This window comes from Macrobrachium nipponense, chromosome 33, assembly GCF_015104395.2.
Source record: "Macrobrachium nipponense isolate FS-2020 chromosome 33, ASM1510439v2, whole genome shotgun sequence".
NCBI lineage: Eukaryota > Metazoa > Arthropoda > Malacostraca > Decapoda > Palaemonidae > Macrobrachium > Macrobrachium nipponense.
The window spans coordinates 27,861,907-27,879,722 of record NC_087219.1 but is presented as its reverse complement, the minus strand read 5'-3'; the positions used below and the strand labels follow the sequence as shown (position 1 = coordinate 27,879,722).

General features: G+C 44.8%; 2 protein-coding genes across 6 annotated transcripts in view; both read left to right on the top strand.

The window, feature by feature from the left end:
- Nucleotides 1-17,816, top strand: part of LOC135203053 (two pore calcium channel protein 1-like) — a 734,396-nt gene that overhangs the window by 560,689 nt on the left and 155,891 nt on the right. The gene's annotated exons all lie outside the window — the stretch shown is intronic.
- Nucleotides 1-17,816, top strand: part of LOC135202624 (sister chromatid cohesion protein DCC1-like) — a 77,597-nt gene that overhangs the window by 43,427 nt on the left and 16,354 nt on the right. Inside the window, exons 2-3 of the mRNA XM_064232121.1 lie at nucleotides 3,751-3,921; nucleotides 6,060-6,123. Coding sequence (XP_064088191.1) covers nucleotides 3,751-3,921; nucleotides 6,060-6,123 — 235 coding nt within the window. The remainder of the gene's footprint in view (nucleotides 1-3,750; nucleotides 3,922-6,059; nucleotides 6,124-17,816) is intronic.

Below are 17,816 nucleotides of genomic sequence, written 5' to 3'. Positions count from 1 at the left end.
TGCGCATTCGATCTGGTGGATCCGAGGACTGTGCCAGGTTCGTAGGGCGTCGTGGCGCGCACCCCTCGTGATCGCTCCTGATCGCCTCGCTCTTCCCAGTAAAGCCCGAGGAAGTTGAAGGGATCGGAGAGGCAGACCTGATGCTCTCCCGCACCCACCGGCAGAGCCGGAGTGCTGAGGGGGCTGCAGGCGATCACAAACCCACGGTGGCGATTGAGCTGCAGTCCTGGTCGAGCGGCTCTCCCGGGGAGAGTGGCTGGACTGAGAACAGCGGCGACGGTCCCGAGTGTCAGAAGAGCTGCTGCTGTTCCCCCTCTCTGCTCGGTCCCTGTATGAGCGGCGGTCAGGGGACCTGCAGAGTCCGCTGTCGCGGTGGGAGCTAGGCCTGTCCTCACGGCGCGTCACGCCGCTTGGACCAGCCGAGGCTGGTTCAGGCGACTGAGGGACTGCTTCCTCGCCTCGGCCCGCGAGCCGTCTGGGACCGTCACATCAACCCTGGGTACCAGTGCGTCTCCCCGAGAGCGATCGCTGGTCTGGTGAGGGTCGCCCGAGCGACCCCCGCCAGTCTTCCGCCCCGTGCGTGGATCGTGGCGCCGAGAGGACTCGGATACCTGGGTCTTGGCTGTCTGGTCACCTGCAGGCGACCATACACTCGGTGACTCTCGCTAGCGAGAGGCCGAGATGGTACCTGGCGCCGAGGCAGAACCTCTGGCGCCAGATGAGGAGGTGCCGGTGTTAGCCGACACTCCTCCGGTCCCCGTCTTCTTCTTCCATGCAGAAGGAGAGACGGGCCCCGTTCCCGAAGGAACAGGAGGACTGACGGAAGTCCCAACTGTCCCACCGGAGTGGGACGGACCCTTAGAAGTCTCAGCACGAGACTTCTTAGTGGGGGAGGAGGCAACCTTCTTCTTCGGCTGATGGGCCTTAGAAGTTGAAGGGGAAGCGGCGGCAGGCGACGACGACGAAGAAGACGAAGACACCTTCCTCCTCTTCCTCTTCCTCTTCGTCAGCTTCCTCAGCACCACCGTCAGGTCTTCCATCCAGGACGGAGCCGGGGCAGTTGCTGAAGCAACAGGGCCCGACTGTACCTGTCTGGAAGGACCTGGGGTGGGAGCAGCAACACCACGGGCAGGAACGATGACGGCAGGAACTGGTACCAGGGCTGGAGCACCAGCATCCTCTGCACAGGAGGCGGGGCAGGAACTGGCAGCATCCTCTGCACAGGAGGCAGGTCTAGCGGAGAGCTCTTGGGACACAGGAAGTCCGGGGCTGCAGCAGGAGTAGGAAACCCAGGTGGCGGCAAGGAAACCTCCGGCAGCTGAGCCTGCACAGTGGCTGTCGGGGTCACCGTGGCTACGTGCTGCGTATAAACCAGGTGAGGCAGAGAGAATCATCACCTAGCCGTCCGGCATCGGTGGCAAACAAATAGACGATTTGTATGGTCTCTTAGCACAACCTTTTAAAGGCGAAGGTCACGTGACTTGCTCGGATGCTTGGACAACTTGCCTCACTACCGAATGCAGTCAGTCGGCAGCTGTCAGAGCGCCCGAGTCAGTTACGATCTACGCTGTGGACTTAGGTTGTTCCAGATCAATCATTACTTCGTCCTAATAGCTTGTCCCAGTACCCATACCATTGACACCCACCATGGAGTGTCGGTGTCCTATCCACTACCGAGAAGAAGAAACTTCGCTGCAATGGGATAGGTGAATGCGAGACACTTCGCTGCAGACTTCGCTGCAGACGGATAGACCAGTATGGGTACTGGAGATCACCGAAGTTGAGAAGAGGGATAGGTCATAGCGACTATCCCCTTCTTTTCCTCTGAGGGAACTGCAGGACTTTTCCTGCGAAGTCAAGCATCCAAGGGATGGGGATCTGTGACGCTCGATTTCGTACCGAACTTCGTAGCGAAGACTCGGAACCCTTCGGTCCCTGCCGATCGGTTCGAGTCCTTCACAATCCCCTCCCTAATGGACTTCACCGCCTTCGATGCAAAGAAGATGCTGCTTTGTCCTGTGAGGGCGCGACGGCGCTATCTGAAGGAAACTCGACACCTCAGGTCTGAGTGTTGACGCCTCTTCGTTAGCACTGGGATGACCAAGAAAGAAGTATACAGGAACACTCTTTCTTTCTGACTGCGTGAGGTGATCAGGAGGGTGTACGAAGCCAATGGTAGCGACGACATCCATACCCTTCGTCCGAGAGCCCACAAAGTCAGAGATATTGGTTCTTCCCTCGCGTTCAGCAAGAACTTCTCCGTGGTGCAGGTACTGAAGGCAGGGGTCTGGTCCAACCAGACCACCTTCACCTCCTTCTACCTTCAGGATATTGCCCACAGGTCCTTGGATACTTTTTCCTTGGGACCCGTGGTGGCTGCTCAACACGTTGTGTAGCTAACCCAGACCCTCGCAGACTGAAACAGCATCGAGTCCTGGTGTGACTGTAAGAAGGGATGAGTGAATGAGAGTGTGACTGGCTCCTCTTCCCATCTTTTTCTCCCCCTCTACCTGTGGGCAGAGGGACACGGTCGTCACCCTGCTGGATAAGGACGAGATGCAGGTGAGCTACTCGACAGAGCCCCATCCTATCCCTTTCACTAGGGATAGGAGTGAATATCCACCACTTCCCCCAACAAGGGGGGGGAAGTGGAAGTCAACAAGAGACAAACCCATAACTTTATGTTGCCTCTTGCAAACAGGAACAAGTTCTTGCTTGCTGGTATTAAGAGATACGCTTGCCTCTCTCTTATTACTTGGTCCAGAGGTCTGACCATTGATCCTGCGGTGCACACCCCGATCAATCGGACAGAGCCTAGGATCCCTCCCTCGCTCTTACGACCAGGGAGGCAATCCAAGGTTGGGCAAACACCAGTCTGTTCACAAAAGACTCAGATTCCTCCCACCAAGAAGTGAATCTTCCTATTGTAAAAGGACCGAAAGGTTATATCCCGTGTCGGAACAAATGACAATTTGTCCAAAATTGCATTTTTCCTAAATATACAAACCTGAGGTCCTTTTACACATATTCCCACCTCATGCCACCCCTCACTCTGCTTTTTTGCTTGGGCCTAAATCGCCTCCCAGTCGCGCGGCGCGCGCACTGTCGGACAAGCAGTTAACTACTGAACTTCCTTGTTCGAAAGCTTACGACCATCCAGCTGCCGTTAGTTACCTTCCTATTGTAAAAGGACCTCAGGTTTGTATAGTTAGGAAAAATGCAATTTTGGACAAATTGTCATATTTTGAATATGTTAATTTCGTTTGCTCTTACGTAATTCGATCTCATTCATATGTAGATTTTGTTTTGTATATATGAAATAAAAGTGTAGTCAGTCATATTTAGGATGAAAGAGTCATGGATATAGGCTGATGTGGCAGAAAGCTTCTTAGCGTTTGGAAGGTAACCTTATCTTTTATGCATTAAGTGCTCTTCAACTTTTTTATTTTATCAGTACACTAGTGTGCTGGTTTTATTTTCCATTCCCTCATATTTATTTATTTATCTCCTCTTCAAGCAACTTGTTACTCTTTGTAGACTGATTTCCCTTTGGAGCCCTCTTGGGTTTAATATAGTCTGTTGACTCTGTATGTACGGATCTTCAGCTGGAAATTTAAACAAAGACAGCAAGATAGAAATGACAGAGCATAATGTAACTTAAGGTAAAGAATGAGACTTTTTACACAACAACATGGATTTCTTGTACCTCATTCCTGAATAAATAAGGCTTATGGCTGTTGCCATTTTCAGATCAGTCGATGATGTGAAAAAGCTGATACACCATGCAAAGTTAACAAACGAAGAACTTCTGCCAGTCACGCAGACCTTGGAATTCACAAAAGATTTTGGAGAGAATCAAAGTAAAACTCTCCTGTTTGAAGTAAATTCGGAACTTCTCGAGACCTTGAAGAAGGGAGACAGGTAAAATGTATTTGAATTCATAAGGTTTTGCTTTGGACTTACAAGCGACATGTGTTTGTGAAGATTCAACTGTATGTTTGACATGTATCTTTTAGTTGGTTAAATAATATTTTCTTTCCACATTCTGTGATGTTTTGCCATTTATCTTTATATTTTTTCTTTCATTTTTGTTATTACTTCAAATGAATAAAAAATGTCCAGTGTATGTTTCTTGTGTTATGCATATGTTAAGGCCTGTCCACACTAGGAAACATTGTTTGCAAACACTTTTTAACGCATAATTGTTTCCCATCCAGAATGGAAAACATTTATTATTTCTGTGTGTATATGTATACATTCTCATGTATAATGAATGTATATATATTATATATATGCATATAAAATTTGTGTATGTATATGTATATATGACTGGTAAAAATGTTCTGTTACAACAGAATTCCATCTAATAAAAGAAGCCCATAAAAATGCCAAAAATATAGAAAGTAAGTATACTATATTTCAGAGACTGCTGTCTCTCTTCAGGTAGATCATGCATGAGAAAAGTTAGAGGAAAGGCAGTAGTATTTATACCAAGAGATCCATCCACAGGTAAGCTGTTTTTAGGTCACCCTTTGAGATGTTCATTACCTGCCTTTGTTTAATCAAGGCTGACTTTATCATCTGGCTTTTGTATCAACATTCGTCAACATTTGCTGCTACAAATTATATGTCACAAATTCCAGTTTATTCTGTGGCTATGGTTATTTATATGGTTAAAAATAGCTGAGCTCTGTTGTCCATACCTAACTGACCGCTGCCTGCTTATAGAATGCCTCCCCGAATGAAAATATGTTATTAGATAATAATGTATTTTCATTCGGTGAGTCATTCTATATGCAAAAATTTGAGTGTAGCATGGGTAATCCTTTAAGTCCTGTTTTAGTTAATCTATGCATGGAATACTTTGAAACTATAGTAATAAATGTTTTAAAACCAAAAATCATGCTGTGGATGAGATATGTAGATGATATTCTAACATTTTGGGATAATGATGGGGCAATTTCAATGAATTCCTTTCAAAATTAAATGCATTAGTGCCCAGCATGAAATTTAAAGTTGAATGGGAAACAGACAACAAAATTCCTCTTCTTGATATTTTAATAATTAGAGAAATGACAGAATACAAATTTACCATATAGTACAGAATACCAACGTTCTCACTTTCATACATTCACTACCTTAGCTATCATGACATTTCTATCAAGATAGACATAGCCAGCAACCTTTTCTTAAGAGCCTTACGAATTTGTTCCCCAGATTTCCTAAACTGATTCGTAAGCATCTTTTGTCTTTAAGGTATCTTGACCATATAATTGAGAAAGCGATTCATAAAGCAAATGTAATTTTCTACAGACGCGACCCCCTCAAGACCAGACCTCAGAAAATCTAATCCTTTTTGCTTTATCTACCCAAATACCTTAGCCAAATCCCTGATTAACATCCAACAAAAGACAAGCCCCAAGGACACAGGACTATATGAAATGTCATGCCTGGACTGTGACTAATCTTAATCGCTTTTACAGGAAAATCACTTCCCCAGAGATTAATACAACATAAACAGTCAGTTAAGTATGGACAACAGAGCTCAGCTATTTTTAAACATATAAATAACCATAACTGCAGAATAAACTGGAATTTGTCACATATAATTTATAGCAGCAAATGTCGATACAGAAGCCAGATGATAGAGTCAGCCTTGATTAAACAAAGAGAGGTAATGAACATCTTGAAGGGCACCTGGGATTCAGATATCATAGCTAAAATCTCCCTTCAACCAAAAACTTCCTTACCCATCTCTTTCGTTTTCTTATCCCTCCTCTAGTGCATTAAAATAGCCAAGTAGAATACAGAGGCTGCTGCACCGACAAGCATCCTGACGACAATTGAGGTCAGGACAGGAATCATTGTTTGTAAACAGTTTGGAAACTGTTTGTAAACATTGTAAACTTTGCAAACAATGTTTCCTAGTGTTGATTAGATTATTTTTTCTTTCCACAGACACACACTTGATATTTTGCCATATATTTTTATATTGATTTTTTTTTTTTTTGGCATGTATTTTTATATTGATTTTTTCTTTGTTATTGTTATTACATCAGATTAATCCTTAGAGGGGATGCAGAAGCTGGAGCAGTTTTGTGTACCAAAAATAAAACATATGAGGTAAAGTATAATTGGTGTAATGTGATGCAAAGTAAACATCATATAAGATTAGAGACTATTGTTTAGTTGGAGAGTGATAATTGTCGTTGGTAACATGTTTACATCTGGTTTTATTAATGATAAAGTATACATATTTTCAGTGAGTCAAGTTGATATATTGGTTGATTTTGTTCAAACAGATAGACACAAAAAAAGACTAAGACTTGTATTACAGACCACCTTGCTTACAACTGAGTTACATTCCAGACAGCTGTTTGTAAGTTGGTTACTGTACTCTTGGTGCCTACTTAAGTATATTATGGTATAAAATCAATACACTACTTTCAAGTTTTTTCATTCTAAAACACAACATGCTGTGCACACAGTACTGTACATACAAAATAGGCATGAAAACAAAATTTGAAGTTTTGGATGACAAAGGGGAGCTCTTAATTTTGTATATGGAACTTACCCAGTAATTACGTATATAGCTAAGAGCTTCCTACCTACAGCAGCCTAACAATTGAAAATTGTTACGGTGTAGCTGAAATGCCCCGCTCACTACCGGGGCTTATAGAGGGAAACACCGGGCAGAGAGCTTCAGTTCAGTTTCTACTGGCTCATGGTGAACATTGCTGGTTTTAGGCAGGCTTCTTCAGTGTATTGTGTTGGGTTCAGAGTTTGGTGAAGTACCCTGTTTTGTTTTGCGATAGCACATTCTTTGAAATATGTCTGATTCTAGCACAACTAGTGTTAGGTTTTGTGCAGATGGTTGTAAGACCAGATTAGCTAAATCTTGTTATGATCCACATACCACCACATACCAAATATAGTAGATGTACAGATCAAGAATGCCTGAAAGAAATCCCTTGTGCTGAATGTTGTGAATGGGACGACAAGCAATGGAAGATTGTTTTGGGTCCCATCAGGACAAGATGGATAAAGATAGAAAGAGGAAAGCAGCTGCTAGGGCAGAAAGTAAATCTAGTTCAGATAATGTTCAAGCTGCTGAATTGGTAGAAGATAGCATGATTGTTTTGCCTGTAATTCCTGTTTCTTCTACAATCCTTTCTCCTCCTGCTCCTGTGTCACTAACTCCTAGCCTCGAGTCAAAATTTTATAAAAAGTTCAAATTTTAGCGAGTGTGATGATGGAGCTTGGTGCTTCTATTGAAGCTTTAGTGGAAAAAGGCAATCAATCTAGTGTTAGTGCAGTGCATAGTGATTGTGTAGAGGAGGTGGGTATCTGTCACATCGGTGCTCCTAGACAAAGGTCACTGTCCTGCTCCCCCGCACTAGGGAGAAGACATACCGGATGGTGCGGTTTGGCCCCAAGCAGTCGCTCCCTTAGTCAAACCTGCTGGCAAACCCCAGCTGTCGACAGAGTGCTGCTGGAAAGACGTCTCTTTTGGTGTTCATGATCTGTCGTCAGAGTCGGATGGTTCAACTCCCAACTAGAGTCGTCGTGAGTGCTTTCAAGATGTTTCACACCCCCTCAAGAGACAGTCCAAGGATGTGGATAAGTCTCCTCCTCCTAAGAGGACTCAAGAGGATGTCTTTAGTTTGCAACCTTTGTGTAGCTACATGGTGTTGCTTCCTGCTTTATCGGCTCCTCTTCCTCGTTCTGCATGGGGCAGCCCGGAGTCTTTTCCTTGTATGGATCATCAGTCTGTCTGCTAAACGTAAGATGGATTCTTCGGGGCGAGTTTCATTGGCCTTGAAATCCTGACCTGTTCTGGATTTACTTCAGACTCCTGGACGTAGTTCTCCTGAAGCGGTGCGGCGCTCTCGTTCAGCTGATTGTTCAGTGCCAGTTGCTGCATGCCGGTCTTCCCCGACAGCCAAGTCAAGAGCAGTTTCACCTCATTCTCGTTCACATTTTTCGACTCCCGATCCTTCGCTCGCTCCTCTTGAATGACAGTTGGATGACATCATGTCTCTTTTTCTGAAAGCTCCAGCACACTCTAAAATGGAAGATGCAGCTTTATCACCTATCTCTTAGGATGAGGAGGAGGAGGACAGGATTTGTCTCCTTTGTCTTCCTATTCCGCATTGAGATATTTTCTCAACAACTTTCCAGACTTTTTCTCTTGCGGCTCCAGTATCCCTGGCTTCAACTTTCCTCATGAGGAAACCCGCTTCAGACAGCTTGGCGTTACCCAAGTTGGTTCTCTCTTCGTCAACAAAGAAGGATTTGAAGAGAGAGATGGGTAAAACTTCTTTTGCTTTCCCTCCTGGCAAGTTGGTAAAGAAGAGTTACCAATTTTACAACATTGTGGAAGCTCCTTCCCTGGGAGGAGTGCATCCTTCGTGTGCCTGTAGGAGCCAGGTTGGGCCTTTTTTGGAGGGAATGGAGTCGCAGAGGAGCGGAACCTTTGGTAGTCAAGGTGTTACAGCAAGGTTATATCATTCCCTTCAAAGAAGGTCCACCTTTGGTCATATCGCCGATAGCACTACCAGCCTACTCGCCTAAATCGGAGAAGTTTATGGCCATTTCTTGGGAGGTAGAGCTACTGCTTCACAAGGGAGCAGTAGAAATAATAGAGGATCAAAACACAGAAGGGTTTTACAACAGACTCTTTGTGGTCCCCAAATCATTGGGGGTACTGGAGGCCAGTTTTGGGAATCATTTTGTTCTGAAGACAAAATTCCACATGGAGACCAATCAGTTGATCATATCTGCCATCCATCAGGGAGACTGGATGGTGACCTTGGACATGAAGAATGCCTATTTTCACATCCCTTTCCATCTGGATTCCAGAAAGATACTCCGCTTTGTTTTTCAAAGGAAGATTCTCCATTTCCAGGCATTATGCTTTGGCCTGTTGACAGCGCCGCAAGTCTTTGCTGGCATGCTGGCATCACTAGCAAAGTGACTTCATCTGTTGGGAATAAACATTTCGTTTTATTTATAGGACTGGCAGAGCTCAATTGAAGGACAAATGCACGGAGGACCTGTCAAAAACTCTCCTTCTTACAAAGAAACTAGGTACTATTTGGATGAATACTGAGAAGTCTCAGATCATTCCCACTCAACGGAATTTGTATTTGGGAATGATTCTGGACTTTCGGAGTTTTCGGGTTTTTCTTTCCCCCAGAAGAAAAAATTCTTGTCTCCTTTGCGTCAGATGGTTCCTGTCCCTTCAGGAATTCTTGGCAGCTCAATGGGTGAGCCTTCTGGGAACACTGGCCTCAGTTGAAAAGTTTGTGAAGCTAGGGAGGCTCCACATGAAGCCACTGCAATTCTTTCAAGAAAACTTCACAGGATTCATTTGCGTTCCCAATAACGTCAGAAATCAGACAAGACATTCAGTGGTGGTCATCAGAAGAAAGACTTCAAGAAGGGAAGTCTGTCCTCCCGTTGAGCCCAGACCTAGACTTGTATTCTGATGCCTCAAACCTGGATTGGGGAGCTCTTCTGGGAAACGGGGAGGTGTCAGGAACGTGGCTGGAAGAGTTCAGAAGTTCCCACATAAATGTAATGGAGTTAAAGCCGATTTTTCTAGGACTACGAGCCTTTTCCTCCCTAATTCAAGGTAAAACAGCAACAATCCACTCTGACAATTCGACAGCTCTGTCATATGTCAGGAAACAAGGGGAAACATATTCCTTTTCCCTTTTTCAAGTGACTCAAGAACTTTTCGTTTGGGCAGAAAGGAATCAGGTGTCGTTGCTGACTCATCTCATCCAATGGAGGATGAATGTCCTAGCGGATGGCCTAAGTCACCAGAATCAGGTCCTTCCGACGGAGTGGACTTTGGTTCAACTAGTGTGCAAGGACCTTGGGAGACTTTGGGATCGACCTTCTGTAGACTTCTTTACGACTTCGAAAAACCACAGACTCCCAAGATTCTGCTCTCCAACCCCGGACCCTCTCACCTGATTTTATGGCGCTAAACAAGCACCATAAAACCAGATCGCAATAACCAAGTCTGCTGATAACTGGACTGCCAGTACCAGTCTAAGTGGTCTACCTTCAGAGAGTGGTGGGGTAACTGACACAAGGTGTCTGAATAACTGTAAGTCAAATAGCTGACTTTCTTCTTTACTTGAGGAAATCCAGGAAGTTATCGACATCTATGATTAACCCCTTCGCCACTGGCCTGCTGCATTGCTGCCAATGCTTGCATACCGCATGAGACCCCCTGTCGACCGCGAGTATCAATCATTACTTGCTCCCACTAAATTTTATGTTATTCATATTTTTCCTTCATATTCTTATGTGAAAACATTGTGTGTACGGATATCAATGAATATTTTTTACCCCATTTTCAAAATATTACAAAAAATATAGTAAGAATATTGGAAAAAATAGGAATATTTAGTGGAAAAAGTAATTGCAGAAGTAGGAACTGTTATAAAGTAGTAGAAATAGTAGTAAAGTAATCGAAATAAAGTAGCAGAAAAAGTAGTAAAGTAGTAGTAAAATAGTAGTATTGGTAATAGCAGTACTAGTTTTCTTACTGAAACAGTATTCCTAGGTTTCATACAGAAACAGCGTATACATCAATGAATGTTTAGGCAGCTGGTAATAATAATAAAACAGTAATAATAGTAATAATAATAATAATAATAATGATAATAAAAGCAACAGCATCTCGTGACTAATACGTATATACATATGGGGTAGTTTATTCACCCCCCATTATCATCAGCAAGCTATAAAAACACATCTCATCACGAGTAACAGGCCTCCATAGAAGTCCTTTCACCTTAAGCTTTCCTGTTGAATGAAAGTACTACTCTGCCCAAGCATTCATCCATTCACACAATTTGTCAATTACATGATCACAAAAAAGGAGAAAAAAATGCATCATGTAAGCAGATGAAATCTGGTGTGTAAGCAGGAATCCCATTGCCACCCTCCGTGAATCAGGGGGGGGCTGGGTCTGGGCGCAAGCCACAAGAAGGATCAGTTATGAACCGCCAGCCTTCATCGACAAGAGGTTCAATGTCTTCCAAACACTCGTTGTCACTGTCAACCTCTAAGAAATTATCACTATAATCATCATCTGATAGATTTGGCAGGTACTCAGACCCTGACTCTGAAACACTATCATCTGACATGATACTGAAAAAAAAAAAATAACATAACTGCAATCAAAAGGGAAAAAGGTTTAGAATTTAAATCTACATGGTTTACGGACAAAATCGTCATCATCCTTCTCAGATAATAGCCTTAGGCGCACTGGTATATGTTGGCCTGCCAGTACCCCTCCTAATATCCCATATGAAAATGACGTCACGACGTCCATCGGACGCTCATTGGTTAGAATGAATTGTGGGTGGAGCTTCAGCACCTCTCTCGTACACAATACTGTGTCTGGAAACCATCCAAGCTAAAGAAAACGCTTTGCTTTTCAAGGAGGGATGAAAGACGTACACGCGTACGTCCTGGTCTTTTATTACTGTACCGTAAAAGACGTACATGTGTACGTCCCAGTGCTGAAGGGGTTAAGGGCTATAGAACTATGCTTAGTTCAGTTTTCAAGCTTAGAGGACTAGAATTGTCATCAAATCAAGATTTTGTACATGGAACTTACCCAGCAGATATATACTTAGCTATAGACTCCGTCGTCCCCGACAGAAATTCGAATTTCGCGGCACACGCTGCAGGTAGGTCAGGTGATCTACCGCCCCTGCCGCTGGGTGGCAGGAATAGGAACGATTACCGTTCTAGAACCAGATTTTCTCTGTCGCGGTAGTGTCAACATACGTTGCTGCTACCTCCTGACTTGATTTTCGTTTTTTCATCGCCATCGACCTTCTGGGCTGTCTTTTGCAGGGAAGTACTGGGTCTTTGGTTTGGCATACGCTTTTATTAACTTTTTAATGAATTTGGCTTCGAAATTTCGAAGAATATATTACGTGAAACTACCGAATTTTTCGGTAGACACTTATATTTTGCAATAAGGGAAATATTGATATTTTTTTTTTTTCACTAATACGTGTATAAGTGTTAGAACTTGATGAAGGAAATATAAGATCTAACTTCCTACTTTAGGAAGTCAGAAAGCATATAACTAGATACGCTTCCTTTAGAAGCTTTAAGAGCTCTCGTACTAACGAGCAGTTAGAGTATTGACAATTCTAGTAGTTGTTGCATCCTCATCACCTTCTTACTCCACAGAATCTACAAATTCATATGTGCAAATTTGAAGATAAATGGATGGAGCTCAAAAGGCGAGCTCTAAAAAGGTAAGAAGTGAATATAGTGTTCCCAGTGCAGTGGAGGGTGCGTCTGATCGGCTCCGTAGCGCTTCCAGGCCTAGACCTCTTCCAAACTCCCAGACCCAGTGGAGGAGGAAAGTCGACAGCCGCAGGAAGGTTAGGAGAACCCCCACCAGTCAGGCGGCCCCTCGGCAGGTTCTGTAGAACGTCCCAGACTGCCAAGGATAGCCATTGATAAGGCATCCTTAAAAAAGTGCGTCTCTTCATCTTACATCCGAAAAGACGAAGAATGTATGTTTGGAGTGATCTAGCGCGTTCTCTGAAAACTAAGAGAACACTGAGCAAGAGCCAGCCGCTGCCATGAAGCCGCGTTCCAGCAAGCTAGCGTGAGGTACGTTCCTATAGCCAGCAGCGAGGCGCGTTCCAGCTAACAGACTAGCGCGAGCCGCGTTCCTACAACCAAACGCGAAGCCGCCGTTGTCTAGAAAATTTTTCTTGGCACAAGGCGCCTTCAAAGAAGACGAAGCGCCAGCCTGGCGCAAATTGCGCCAGAAAAACAGACGGCTAGAGCAAGGAGCCATACAGTAGAGTGGCAATCAGAACGATCCTTCCATTGAACGTTTTCCGGGCAAGAGGCTCTTTCTAAAAGGGGTCTAGTAGGCGCTCGGAACTGTCAGGGCGCACGGGACCTTCCACGCAAGCGGAACGTTCCAGGAGTGAGTCTCCTTTCTAGCGCGCGGAACATTCCAGCGCGCGCGGAACATTCCAGGCGCTAGGTGCAAGGATCCAGGCGCCAGAATATCCTTTCTCTATCTGCCTCGGCAGGGAAAGAAGTAGTAGAGTATCTGCTGTATGAGAATACGATACGGCAAATCATAAGCACATACCGTAGTTACTTCTTTGCTGAGCAACTCAATTACCAGTATCCTTCCAGGAATTTCCTAGGAAGGACTACGCTTAAAGGGATTGTTAAGACAACACCTACTTAGCTTCTAGATTTATCGAAGTCTTGTTTCGCTTAGATATGCATTATAAGAACTTCCTGAAGTTCGATAATAATGTTATAAGATTCCTTTATTAAATGGAGTAGCTGGCAACTCTGGAAGAGTAAGGCCAGTCGGCTAACGAGACTGCTATCGCTTAGGCACCAACGCAGTATCATGTAGGTGTCGGTCATGAGTGGGCGGTAACATATGTCTCTCCTGCGGGATGGAATGAATAACCGTGTCTCTCCCCTACAATCGTGGTTTTAGCCTCAGATTGAGGGGATAGTTAAGCAAACATAAATAAAATATTGTCTGCCTTTTGCTAAGAAGCTTTCAATAAGAAAGATATTACATTTCAATGCTGTTTACCGTAGGTAACATTTTTAAAGGATTCTAACGCAGCGAAACTCTATATTGTATAATGCTCTCATGCTTACGAAAGCATGGCTTATTAGAGTACATGCTTAGTGAGAAGATGAATGTAGTAGAGAATTCACTTTAAGACTACGGTATGGTCAAGTCTTATGCACATACCGAGGTTAACTACAGAATTCCTAGTATCCTTACTAAGGTTTCCTAGATTAATGCTGTTTACCACAATGTGACAGTATTATAAAGGATTCTAATACGGCAGCGCGCGATATATATAATTCTCTCATCCTTTCGAGAAACGCACACAACCTTTTTAAATTCGGATATTGCTCAAGAGAAGTTGGGTGAGTCGGATGGGAAACATTCTCTTAGTGGCAGAGTTGTTTCCCTGAATGGACTATACTACGTATATAAAAGTTTTTTCCCACTAAGAACGGAATTAACATGTGAAGGATGTCGGGTGGTACCATAAAGGCATAGATGTTATGGCACATAACCTAAAAGAACTAGAAGGAAGCGCCAGCCTGGCGCAAATTGTGCCAGAAGCACCATCCAAGATATTTTCTCGTTTTAGCGAGTTATTAACCTAAGAGTCCAGTAGCCTCTCGGACAGCAGGCTCGGTAACGGCAAGATTCGTTCCTGATTTCGTTACCCATTTAATCGAAAAGGGTCGCTTACAAGGAATGATGAAATGATTTATTTTAATCACTTAGGCCAATTCCACGACTCTCTCATATCGCAAAGAGCATCGAGAATCTCTTTTTTCGCCCCGGTTCGCGTTAACAAAAGAGAACCTATTTGGGAACAGACACGGAACGTAACGATCCTTAAGAGGTTCGATGCAAGATTTTGCATGTCCGTGAGAACCTTCTCGATCGAAGATAATAACTGTTAACATATGTCTAACATTTATTGAAAAGAGTTGTGAGAACCTGCGGAAAGTCTTCTTCATAGATCTCTTTGTAAGGTAGAAGACGAACAGGCTTCCTTTAGACTGCTTCTTTTTCCTCGAACAAGAGAGGGTAGCAATATAAGACATCTTTAAATTTAAAGAAGGGGAATAAACTTTAGCCTTTTTCCCCTAGTTATAAATTCTTAACAGATATTAAGATAATTGGGCGTCAAAGGAAGAGAGGATGTATGCCTCATTTTGGCCTTAGAGAGGTTGGATTCACAGAAGTCACGTTCTTCTCACAGCATGTTTCGTAAGGCTTTTCCAAGAGTATCTGGATATTCTATCAGAATCTATTATAAATAGACCTATAAAACCTCTCCACTCTGAGTCTGTCCGCGTGCACTGACCAGAAGTGGACATGAATGAGAGGTTTTTTTCAAGGTAAATGACAATAGTCATGGCTAAGACATAGAATTGCTGCAGATCGTGCTAGATGGAATGAGGAAACTGTCCTCTTCCGATACCTCTGTGAACCACATAGCGAGGTTTTTTCTTCACTTTCAGAGGGAAGAATCACCTATGTATATATCTGCTATCAAAGAACGCAGTAAAAGGCCATACTCTGTCTCTACAAGGGAATTAGAGATAACAGAGGATTAAGATCTTCGGGATCTTATACGATACCGCAATACGACAAGAGTAGGATATCATGTACTTCGAATGGGATTTTTTTTTTGTGGCCACAGATTCCGTGTTCCGACAAAATGGAACTGCTCCTCATCTAACTTCTTTGAGGAAGTTTATGAAGGAATTCTTTGTTTCTCTTAACCCTAAACGACCAAGAAGACAAGTGAATTTTTTGTGCATTGGAATCTCGCATCAGATTCAATGGAGACTCGGCAATGGGTTCTTGCCAGCATAGTATGTCTGGCAAAAGAAATAAATCCCTCTATTCCTGACGCAACGCTTTCAGAGAGAAGTTTAGTTGCCCAGGCAGGGTACTTACATTTTCATCTACAGAAGAAGAGATGGTTTAAACGTTTGCCTACAGAGTCTTCGGGGTGCGATGAGGGCTCAAAATGCTTCCCAGAAGGTATTCAGAAGGATACAATAAGAGCTAGAAATCAGGGTTCCGCCCAATTTCAGCTCAGAGTCTCCTTCGACTTCCAGACTCCTTCCCTTCCTTCGGGCAAGGATAGGGAAGATTCTGCAACGAGGAACCTCATCAACATGTAAGAAGAGATCTCGTTAGCAAAAGAAGTGTTCACGAAGGATCCTCCTCGGAGGAAGACTCTTCTCTCTCGTGTTGTTAGATATCCTGTCGTCTACTGGGTGTAGCTGACTAAAATCACCTCCCCTTGCCAGGGGCCAAAAGCTCAAAGGGGAAGAATTTCTTCCACCCTTCTCCAGTCTCCTGATAAACTATGTGGTTGGTTTTCAGGACTCTCGGACAATGTAGCGCCAGCCAAGCGCCAAATGCCAATACAGGCGAAAAACGCCAGAGGCGGACAGTTCCAAGGAACTCTGTCATGGTCGGATACTGAGAAGGAGCGGGCCTCCAACCTGGCGCAAATGCGCCAGAGGCGAACAAATCGGACAGATATAAGAGTGTCCGATGTGTACATCGTCAGACAGCCTAGAGACTCTTCCAAGCTCGAAGCTCCAGCAAGTGTGGAGGAGCCAAGCCAGGCGCGAGGCGCCAGCCAGGCTCTAGGAGCCAGCCTTAGGCTCTAGGAGCCAGCCAGGCTCTAGGAGCCAACCAGGCTCTAGGAGCCGCCAGCCAGGCTCTAGGAGCCAGAACCAGGCTCTAGGAGCCAGCCAGGCTCTAGGAGCCAAGCCAGGCTCTATGGAGCCAAGCCAGGCTCTAGGAGCCCAGCCAGGCTCTAGGAGCCAGCCAGCTCTAGGAGCCAGCCAGGCTCTAGAGCCAGCCAGGCTCTAGGAGGCCAGCCAGGCTCTAGAAGCCAGCCATGGCGCCATCCAGGTGCCAGGCTCCTTCAAGGCTAGGCTCCAGTCAGGATTGAGGATCCATCCAGACGCAAGGCTCCTTCCAGTAAAGAGAAACCTAAAGCTCTGTCATGTAAGAGGGCTAGTCCCCATTGATATGATACAGGTAAGGCTCTGCCATGTAAGTGGGTCAGCCCCATTGGCACGATCCGAGAAGGCTCTGTCGTGTAAGCGGCTAGCCCCCATTGACATGATCAGAGGGTTTGTCAGTCATAGGTCCCTACCTCGCTGAAACTCTTGAGGCATGCAGACTCATAGACAGTAATCATGAAGTCTTCTGCCAGGCTCCAGGTGCCTTCCAGGCGCAAGGCACCAGCCAGACGCAAGGCTCCAGCCAGGCGCGAGGCGCTAGCCAGGAAGGAGGAGCCAATCAGGCACCAGCCAGGCGCGAGGCGCCAGCCAGGCGCAAGGCGCCATCTAGGCGCGAGGCTCCAGCCAGGCTCTAGGCGCCATTCAGGAGCAAGGCATCCAGCCAGGAGCGAGGCGCTAGACAGGCGCTAGGCGCCTGCCAAGCGCTAGCCAGGCTCCAGGCTTCACCCAGAAGAGATCTATATCAAAGAACGCCCTGGCCTTCTTTGAGACATTGTGATCTCCTAAGCACTTGATAAGTGCATTGATGATTCCTTCAAACAGCTGAGAATTAAAAGCGCATGAAGTGCGAGCTTTTCCGAATTCTTGTTCTTTCCCTAACAATATGTCATAAGGACATATTAGCTGTCACATACGGGAGATGCAACTCTGTGTTGACTTCCCATTATCCGAAGGATGTCAAGATAACCTTCGAGGGATCCTTCTCTCTTGGTTGATACGTGTCTGCGGATACATTGCTGGGATAGGGAGCAGATACTGATCCTTAACTAGTGAGTTAAATTTTATTTAACGTCGTGTTTTTTCTTTGGGTTGTTTGAAAGGAGTTTGTAGATAACTCTTTTCAACTTAAGCACTAACCCTCGTGTTAGGATCAGGTGATCGGGATCGGTGTTGTGCTCCTTAATTATGCCACTAGGCATAGGCATATTGTCATGTAAGAGGCTCTGTCGAGTAAATGGATAAGACCCCATCGACAGACCCACAAGAACTCTTAGCCATAGGTCACATCCTCGCTGAGGCTCTTGAGGCGAAGCAGATTCCCAGGCATTAGCCATGGAGGCTTCGCTGATCAAGTAGGAACCAAGGTTTATTTATTTATTACCTACAACGTATGTTGTTTACCTGTCTATTCAGTAAATAGTTGTCTCTTTCCCACCACCAAGGGTGTCAATCAGCTAAGTATATATCTGCTGGGT